Source organism: Nannobrachium achirus, assembly GCF_963921795.1.
Source record: "Nannobrachium achirus genome assembly, chromosome: 18".
NCBI lineage: Eukaryota > Metazoa > Chordata > Actinopteri > Myctophiformes > Myctophidae > Nannobrachium > Nannobrachium achirus.
In genome coordinates, this window is record NC_137825.1 from 59,575,296 (window position 1) to 59,585,690 (window position 10,395).

Consider the following 10,395-nt stretch of genomic DNA (forward strand, 5'->3'; position numbering starts at 1 on the left):
CTGGGTTGGCTCCCATAGTGTCAGTTTGTCCTGGGTTGGCTCCCATAGTGTCAGTTTGTCCTGGGTTGGCTCCCATAGTGTCAGTTTGTCCTGGGTTGGCTCCCATAGTGTCAGGTTGTCCTGGGTTGGCTCTCATAGTGTCAGGTTGTCCTGGGTTGTCTCCCATAGTGTCAGTTTGTCCTGGGTTGGCTCCCATAGTGTCAGTTTGTCCTGGGTTGTCTCCCATAGTGTCAGTTTGTCCTGGGTTGGCTCCCATAGTGTCAGTTTGTCCTGGGTTGGCTCCCATAGTGCCAAGTTGTCCTGGGTTGGCTCCCATAGAGTCAGGTTGTCCTGGGTTGTCTCCCATAGTGTCAGTTTGTCCTGGGTTGGCTCCCATAGTGCCAGGTTGTCCTGGGTTGGCTCCCATAGAGTCAGGTTGTCCTGGGTTGGCTCCCATAGAGTCAGGTTGTCCTGGGTTGGCTCCCATAGTGTCAGTTTGTCCTGGGTTGGCTCCCATAGTGTCAGTTTGTCCTGGGTTGGCTCCCATAGTGCCAGGTTGTCCTGGGTTGGCTCCCATAGAGTCAGGTTGTCCTGGGTTGTCTCCCATAGTGTCAGTTTGTCCTGGGTTGGCTCCCATAGTGCCAGGTTGTCCTGGGTTGGCTCCCATAGAGTCAGGTTGTCCTGGGTTGGCTCCCATAGAGTCAGGTTGTCCTGGGTTGGCTCCCATAGAGTCAGGTTGTCCTGGGTTGGCTCCCATAGAGTCAGGTTGTCCTGGGTTGGCTCCCATAGTGTCAGTTGTCCTGGGTTGGCTCCCATAGTGTCAGTTTGTCCTGGGTTGGCTCCCATAGTGTCAGTTTGTCCTGGGTTGTCTCCCATAGTGTCAGTTTGTCCTGGGTTGGCTCCCATAGTGTCAGTTTGTCCTGGGTTGGCTCCCATAGTGCCAGGTTGTCCTGGGTTGGCTCCCATAGAGTCAGGTTGTCCTGGGTTGTCTCCCATAGTGTCAGTTTGTCCTGGGTTGGCTCCCATAGTGCCAGGTTGTCCTGGGTTGGCTCCCATAGAGTCAGGTTGTCCTGGGTTGGCTCCCATAGTGTCAGTTTGTCCTGGGTTGGCTCCCATAGAGTCAGGTTGTCCTGGGTTGTCTCCCATAGTGTCAGTTTGTCCTGGGTTGGCTCCCATAGTGTCAGTTTGTCCTGGGTTGGCTCCCATAGAGTCAGGTTGTCCTGGGTTGGCTCCCATAGAGTCAGTTTGTCCTGGGTTGGCTCCCATAGTGTCAGTTTGTCCTGGGTTGGCTCCCATAGTGTCAGTTTGTCCTGGGTTGGCTCCCATAGTGTCAGTTTGTCCTGGGTTGGCTCCCATAGTGTCAGTTTGTCCTGGGTTGGCTCCCATAGTGTCAGTTTGTCCTGGGTTGGCTCCCATAGTGTCAGTTTGTCCTGGGTTGGCTCCCATAGTGTCAGGTTGTCCTGGGTTGGCTCCCATAGTGTCAGTTTGTCCTGGGTTGGCTCCCATAGTGTCAGGTTGTCCTGGGTTGGCTCCCATAGTGTCAGGTTGTCCTGGGTTGGCTCCCATAGTGTCAGGTTGTCCTGGGTTGGCTCCCATAGTGTCAGGTTGTCCTGGGTTGGCTCCCATAGTGTCAGGTTGTCCTGGGTTGGCTCCCATAGTGTCAGGTTGTCCTGGGTTGGCTCCCATAGTGTCAGTTTGTCCTGGGTTGGCTCCCATAGTGTCAGTTTGTCCTGGGTTGGCTCCCATAGTGTCAGTTTGTACTGGGTTGGCTCCCATAGTGTCAGTTTGTCCTGGGTTGGCTCCCATAGTGTCAGTTTGTCCTGGGTTGGCTCCCATAGTGTCAGTTTGTCCTGGGTTGGCTCTCATAGTGTCAGTTTGTCCTGGGTTGTCTCCCATAGTGTCAGTTTGTCCTGGGTTGGCTCTCATAGTGTCAGTTTGTCCTGGGTTGGCTCCCATAGTGTCAGGTTGTCCTGGGTTGGCTCTCATAGTGTCAGTTTGTCCTGGGTTGTCTCCCATAGTGTCAGTTTGTCCTGGGTTGGCTCTCATAGTGTCAGTTTGTCCTGGGTTGTCTCCCATAGTGTCAGTTTGTCCTGGGTTGGCTCTCATAGTGTCAGTTTGTCCTGGGTTGGCTCCCATAGTGTCAGTTTGTCCTGGGTTGGCTCTCATAGTGTCAGTTTGTCCTGGGTTGTCTCCCATAGTGTCAGTTTGTCCTGGGTTGGCTCCCATAGTGTCAGTTTGTCCTGGGTTGGCTCTCATAGTGTCAGTTTGTCCTGGGTTGTCTCCCATAGTGTCAGTTTGTCCTGGGTTGGCTCCCATAGTGTCAGTTTGTCCTGGGTTGGCTCTCATAGTGTCAGTTTGTCCTGGGTTGTCTCCCATAGAGTCAGTTTGTCCTGGGTTGTCTCCCATAGTGTCAGTTTGTCCTGGGTTGTCTCCCATAGAGTCAGTTTGTCCTGGGTTGTCTCCCATAGAGTCAGTTTGTCCTGGGTTGTCTCCCATAGAGTCAGTTTGTCCTGGGTTTGCTCCCATAGAGTCAGTTTGTCCTGGGTTGTCTCCCATAGTGTCAGTTTGTCCTGGGTTGTCTCCCATAGTGTCAGTTTGTCCTGGGTTGGCTCCCATAGTGTCAGTTTGTCCTGGGTTGGCTCCCATAGTGTCAGTTTGTCCTGGGTTGGCTCCCATAGTGTCAGTTTGTCCTGGGTTGGCTCCCATAGTGTCAGTTTGTCCTGGGTTGGCTCCCATAGTGTCAGTTTGTCCTGGGTTGGCTCTCATAGTGTCAGTTTGTCCTGGGTTGTCTCCCATAGTGTCAGTTTGTCCTGGGTTGGCTCCCACAGTGTCAGTTTGTCGTGGGCATAAGGTGCATTGTTACAATACAACAGATTATTATGAAGCCTTTTGATTTTATCTTTCATTTCATGTAGAGGCGGATCCAAGCCTGGTGTCATTCAGGATCAAAAGGGGAGACAGACCTCTTCTGGACAAAATGGATGTCCATCAAGCAGCTGGATTAGAAGATCTGGTGGAGCTTATGACCAGATGCTGGGACCCTGAGCCCAACAAGAGACCCTCGTTTAGAGGTGAATATTAACAATGACTCTTATATTTCACATTGTTTATTAGTATTATACATTTTAAAGTTGTTACTTAGGCTACTTCAATATACTAAACATGGAAAAAATATACTTCAGTAAAGATAGCTCAAGATGAAAAGAATAAAATGTACTTCAGTAAAGATAGTGAATATAAGAGGTGGATGAGTTCTCTCTTGGTGTAGAGGGAATAGGGACTCCAGGGTTGAATTGGTTAAAGCTAGTGTTTAGTGAGGTGTAAGTTAGGGTCGAGGCAACAGCTTTTTTCAATCACGATTTTTCAGATATATTTGTCCCGCTTTTCATTTCAGAATACATTGAAGTGCATTCTGAATTCATTTCAGAATGCGTCAAAGTGACATTTTGTGTCTTTTCATTTCAGAATGCGTTGAAGTGACATTTTGTGTCTTTTCATTTCAGAATGCGTTGAAGTGACCAGCCGTGTGTTTTCAAGACATGAAGAGGGAACCGATGCAGCTGTCTGTGAAGTGTTGAAACAACTGGTATGTTCTGTACTGTTCTGTATATGATGTATATGATCATTACTGTACTGTCTATGATGTATATGATCATTACTGTACTGTATATGATGTATACATGATCATTAGTGTACTGTATATGATGTATATATGATCATTACTACTCTGCATTCTATGATCCTATAGTTTACTGAGACACTACACTGTCTCTCTGCATTCTATGATCCTATAGTTAACTGATACACAACACTTTCTCTCTGCATTCTATGATCCTATAGTTTACTGAGACACCACGCTGTCTCTCTGCATTCTATGATCCTATAGTTTACTGAGACACTACACTGTCTCTCTGCATTCTAATAATAAATATGAATAAATAATAGAATACCAAAACCTAACTAACTAAACTTTACCAAATTCATCATCTTATCTATTGTGTCTACATGTGTCCAATAGCCATCGTCCCCAAGCTTACCTGGCCTACCCTCCTTCTTTTCCTTTTCTTCCATGTGACCAGACCACTTCAGAGGAGCAGGCAGAGCCAGAGGATGTGGAGGCAGAGCTCACCCCAGGGAACAGATTCAGAACAGACCTTTTACAATGTGAGTCCATGCTGATTGGTTCACTGCTTTAAAGCCTTCATGGTGATTGGTTCACTGCTTTAGAGCCTTCATGGTGATTGGATCATTGCTTTAGAACCTTCATGGTGATTGGTTCACTGCGTTAAAGCCTTCATGGTGATTGGTTCATTGCTTTAGAGCCTTCATGGTGATTGGTTCACAAAGCCAGAAGGCCATGAAGGCTTTGTAGCCGGACAGGCTACAACAGGACCGCAACAAATAGCGTAAAAGCGATAAGTTTATGGGATCCACTCTATGCTATGAAAGCTGCATGGGTTCTGCTGGGGAAACTGGACAACGGGGGCAATTCTGCCTAATAGACCTCATGGACAGTGTTTTGGGATCAATATGAGTAGGAAAATAGCCTAGACATTATTTAGTGCGGAGCTGTCCTTTAAGTAACATTTTCATTGGCTACATTTTGACCAGGAGTATCTGTACTCTTACTCCAGTACTGGGGTCAATTAATCTCTGCTGCACAAACGCTACGTTTTTTGTATTGCGGGGATTTGTGTGTTGCCAGGTCTGATTGTTATAAGCTACTTTGGGCTTTTCCATAGTAGCTTGTTTTTTTTTTGTTTTTTTTATCCATAGTAGCTTGTAAATTGTATATATTGTCACGACCCTGCAAGAGATGCGGCTGTAAGTCGCTCTGCTGAAAGAGCTAGCTCTCTTGGTGTTGTGGGTTGCTTGCCTGGTCTTCTGGATATACAAACTGGTATGTTCTGTATTGTACTATATATGATGTGTATATGATCATTACAGATAGTCATATCTGTCAAATATTGTTAGTAGAGAAAATAGCCAATCTACAAGCTCACAGCAGCGTGAAGCGATGCGTTGTGAGCTTGTAGATCTGCTGTTTTCACTAGTTTGGGTCCCGGGCAAACGTCTAATCCATTTGTGTTGGAGATAAATTGCCATCTGATATCATGGTAATTGGACAATACTTAGGTGGTTGTCAGAAAGAAACAATGCACACACCGTGGCGCACACACTGTAAGTCACCCAGATAAATCTCTTGTTCTTTTGATTGAGCAGTTTGCATATAAAAACAGCCTACCATTACTTCAGATAGTAACATGTCACGTTAATGTCAATGCATTTTACGGATGGTAAATAGGATGATACAGTATACAGGCTCCAACTGGATTTGATCCTATTTTCCCGGTGAGTGTGGTTTTCTATGATTGGCTGAGCGTTCATTTTATTGAAGCTGTTGATGACTTCCACGATCGTTCCACGATCGTTATTATTAGTATTACTGTTGTTGTTGTTGTATTGTTAATGTTGATCCAACACAGTGACACCAGGTGTAAAGTGTTTCATTAGTTGTGCTGTTTTGTCATGTGTTTTTCTCACAGATTCCTGTCAAATTTCACTGGACGAAAACACAGCGAACAACAAGCTCCTCCTGTCAGAGGAGAACAGGAAGGCGACTCGTACAGACCGAAACCAACGTCATCCTAACCATGAAGACAGATTTACCTATTACCCTCAGGTGTTGAGTAGAGAGCCTCTGTCTGACCGATGTTACTTTGAAGTAGAATGGAGTGGAGATGTTGGAGTAGCAGTCAGTTATAAAGACATCGACAGAGTGGGGGAGTCATCACTATTTGGATTCAATAACATGTCCTGGAGGTTAGGTTACTTTGGTTCATCCTACATATTCAGACACAACAGCACTAAGACTGTCCTATCAGGAGTCAGACGTCCCTCCACAGTAGGAGGTAGGCCTAGGGAGGTATTTGGCGTGGACATAAATCAGAGAAAAGGTTCTGTGTCTTTCTATACTGTTGATAACAACACTCTGACCCTCCTCCTTAGAGTAAACACAGCCTTCACACAACCTCTCTATGCAGGGATATGGGTTTATGGTACGGGAGATACAGCAGAGGTCTGTAAGATTTGGCAGTCAGAGAGCAGCTAAATACAAAAAACAGAGGTCTGTAAGATCTGGTAGTCAGAGAGCAGCTAAACACAGTACAGCAGAGGTCTGTAAGATCTGGTAGTCAAAGAGCAGCTACACACAATCAAATAAAAGATCCTGAACTGGATCTTCACATTGATGTCAGAGCATAACCAATCTTTAGCTTCAAAAACAGAGATGACATGTCACACACACACACACACACACTCGCACGCACGCACACACTCACTCACGCACACACACGCACACACCTACTCACGGACGCACGCACGGACGCACGCACGCACGCACGCGCACACACACACACACACACACACACACAAACACACACACACACAATTGGACTATTGCACAGCTTGTAGATCAGATATATTCATTCTGCTGTTGAATTGTAAATAATTATGAATAAATGTAATTGAAAATTGTTTATTGTATTTATGTATTTATTCGTTCATTCTTAAACCATATTATAGCCTATACGATTTTAGTTGACTAAATCTACAGTTGATTCTGTCAACAAAAACATGTTGGCGGGCTTCGATGGCGTCGTAATACATGATTTTACACTCGGTCGCATGCTGAAAATAGCAGATCTACAAGCTCACAACGCGTCGCGGAGCTACACGTTGTGAGCTTCTTGGAGTAGCTCTATGCTTTGCCGTATCGCGGTATATTACCAATTCTTGTTTTCTCATAGTAAACAGCACTGGAGACAGAAAAAAAAGAAAAGGGAAAAAGGGAGGCTCCTATTTGATAGTTGGCGTTTAATAGCTTGTTTCAATTGCGCACCTATTTCTTTATTGAATACCGGAGATTATTAGAGGATTTATGGTACTTTTATTTCTATTTTTATTACATGTTGTTTATTTATTATTATGTTGTGTTGCTAGCATTGTGTTGTCATGTTAGCATTAGGACCTTCTTGATTCTCGATTCTGCAAAAAGACTACCGTACATTTCCCAAGGTTCTGTGCTCGGCCTTCTTCAGTTTCACCGGCCTGCAGTTACCTTTGCACCTCACGTCTCATTGCTAGCACGTCGATCTCAACAGAGACGTCTCCATTAGCTATCTTTTTTATGTTTTCCTCATATCCAGGACTAGGAGGCATGAAAGCTAATGCATAAGGATAAAGCTTGTGACACTCTGAGCAGTACGCCTCCGCCCGCTCCGTACAGTTGTCCAGCATGCCGTTCCTAAGACTCTCCAGGACGTCTGTGCAGATCTTTATGGTTCTATTGTTGAGCGACTCATCTAGCGCCGTGGCCAGTTCAACAGCCTTGGTTTTCATCGATGGGTCCAGATACAGCATCATCTTTGCAGCGGCCAGTCTGTGTGGTATAGAGTTGCGGTGCTTGGTGAGGAAGGCCTGGTTGAAACTCTTGGCGTTGCTCTCTCCGAATAGCCGCGCAATCCCCTGCTTAAGCACTGCCTCCAACGCCTCCGGCAGGTCCCTGCTCTCCGACACTTCTTTGAAGAAGCGTAGTAGACACTGGTGGAGCCATGGGTGGTCTGGATCCAAGGGCAAAGCTCTCTTTAGTGACTTAAGCATTAACAGGAACTTCTTTTGCCTCAGGTAGATCTCAAAGGCCAGAAGGTGTGTGTCTATCCTGTCTTTGACCAGGTGATTTAGAGGCGTCAGGAACTTGATAGCTTCTTCCAGTGGTTTTTCTACCCTGGCCAGTTTGTCAGGAATTAGTTCCTCCTTTATGCATCCGATCTCCTCATCATCGTCGTCGTCATCATCCTTTTTCTCTGTCTGTGTCTTCAGCTGCTTCTCTTTCTCAGCATTATTCAGCTCTTTCATCTCCGCGGCTGAGAGGTTGGCTGTGTCTGCCTGCAGCTCCTTGTTATCGTCGGCGAGGGGGTTGTCATGGAGACTCAGGTAGATGTTGATGGCGGTGTGGGCGGCCTTGCTGTAGAACGAATGCTTGCGCAGAACATCCTGCAGCCTCAGGAGGTCTATGAACGAGCGCGGAGTCATCTTCTGCATGCAGTGCATCTGGAAGTGAAGCTGGTCGTCTGTGATGTCCACGAAATGCCTCTCAATTTCATGGCATTTCTTGAGGGCCTCACCAAACCTGTTTGTGGACTTGTAGGCCAGTGCACATTCAGTCTGAAACCACATGCACTGGTAAAGGTTCATGTACTCTGCAATTGATACCCCCTCCTGGGTGAATTTAGACAACATATCTTCTGCCTCTTTGATCATTCCGGCTTGCAGCATGTACTTGGCACACTTTGAGTTGGTGAATCTGTCAGCGGTGTCCAGGGACTGGGCCTCATCCATCCACTGTGCGGCCTCCCTGATGTTCCCAGCACGCTTGTATATCTTGGCTTTTACAACGTATAGCTCAATGAGGGTAGGCGTGTGCCTGATAGCTGTATTGATGTATTCGAGGGCCAGTTTCTGTTGACCAATCATGTTGTAATGCTGTGCCAGGAAGTACCGCACCCAGAGCAATGTAGTTGGTGGCTCCTCATCCTCACCCTCATCATTCTGGTTGTACGTTCTGCAGCACGTTAAGGACGTTTCATAACCAACAACTAAGTCTTCTAGTATTGAAACCTTGTCTTTGTCAAGGTATAGTGACTTGAGGGTGGTGAAGACGGGACAGCCTTTACTGAAGCTCGCCCTCAGATACCTGTCCAGGACCTCGCAGAACTTCTCACCAGACAGAAAATTGAGTGGCAGCCTACGAGGAACCAGAGCCCTTGGAAACTTCTCCTGGGCATCCTCATAGATCTTCTGTCTCTCCTCAACACTGCTAGGTTTCAAGGCCTTCTCCAGGCCATGGTAGTAGGCCCAGTTCTCTGGGTTCCTCTCCTGTAGGCGGCGGTAGACCTCGGCAGCCTCCTCCAGATGCTCTAGCTTCAACAGAAGCTCTCCTCGCACCTCCTCCACAGTCAGTTTGTCACAGATCTGTTTTTCATAGCTGGCAAGATGCTCCAGGGCCTCCTTATGCCGGCCCGCTTCCCTCAGCACCTGGTTCTGGTATAGCAGCAGTTCACTGTACTCATAGTCCTTCCTCTCTGGAGACACCTGCTGTGTTTTCCTGAACTCCTCAATAATCCTGGAAGCTGTTTCGTAGTCCTGCAGGAGGTGGTAGGCAATAGCAAGGCCTATCCAGGCCACTGTCTGGGTCGGACACAGCTGCAGCAGCCGATATTGTGTGTCCCTGTAACCCTCCAGGTCTCTCACCCGTATCTGGAGCCGGGAGATATCGCTGAGGTAATGCATTTGGTGCTGCAGATTGTCCTTGTTGAGGTTGAGCGCATTGCGGTAACACTTGATGGCATCATTGTAGTTCTTGTTGGATCGATGGAGCATGGCGTACAGATACCAGCATGAGTGACTCCGGGAGGCATTCAGGCCTCTCTTCATCAGCTCAGAGGCCTCCTCCTTCATCCCAAGAGAATTCAGAGTTAAGCCCTTCATCGCCAGGGTCTCTCCATGGTCTGCAAACTTGGGGTTGGAGAGGATCTGTTTGCAGAACTTGAGTGCTTTTCTGTACTGTTTGTCATTGTAACATTTCTTGACCATGTTGAGGAGAGCATTCTCCTCAGCTGGTAAGGCATCCGTCGACATTGTTGCCGTAGATCAGCTCTCTCAGCAACATGGAGCTAAATAGGACAGAATAATGTCAGCTTGGCAGTGTGATGTCAGACTTCGTTCTGACCTCACATTGTAATTGGTTGAGAGGCATTGCAAGTATTTCCAAATATAGAAACTCAAAGCACAACATTATGATTTCAGCCCAGAACCCCATATTTGGAGAGACAGATACACAGTTTACATACACAGATAGGCCTATCCTATTTCACATCATGCACTAGTCTTCAGGAATCTCTGTGCCAATGTTTGGAGATGGCTGAGGATATTGGGGAAATCACACTCTTTCGAACGACCATCATTTCGACCGGAGGGTTAGCGACTCACTCCACGGAGGTTAGGGGTTAGAGGGTTAGAGTCGGGTGTCGAAAAGATGACATGTAGTAACAGCGACACGCTCCCGATAGGCCTACAAATATATTGCACATCAATATAAACATAGACGAGCTTGTAGATAATTTTGATCTCGGTGGTAAGTCAAGAAGTACCTTATTAATGGTTATGGTATTATATTTTACTTTTGTACTTTTATTCAAGCCACATTTTGAATCCAGGCCTTTTGACTTTTGACAAACAATATTTCTACATTGTGGTATTGCTACTTTTACTTCAGTAAAGAAAATCTGAGTACTTCTTTCACCACTTCTAATGTTGCCTGCAACAAAGAGTGACATCTATTCTGCAATAGCAGTG

General features: G+C 46.5%; 1 protein-coding gene across 1 annotated transcript; it reads right to left on the reverse strand.

Annotated features, from left to right (window-relative positions):
* Nucleotides 1–7,095: 7,095 nt before the first annotated feature.
* Nucleotides 7,096–9,678, reverse strand: LOC308303839 (N-alpha-acetyltransferase 15, NatA auxiliary subunit-like; the record flags this gene model as incomplete). The annotated part of the gene is made up of 1 exon (XM_080748334.1): nt 7,096–9,678. One exon carries the CDS (start codon nt 9,676–9,678, stop codon nt 7,096–7,098), a length of 2,583 nt encoding a protein of 860 aa, XP_080604460.1.
* Between the last annotated feature and the right edge of the window lie 717 nt (nt 9,679–10,395).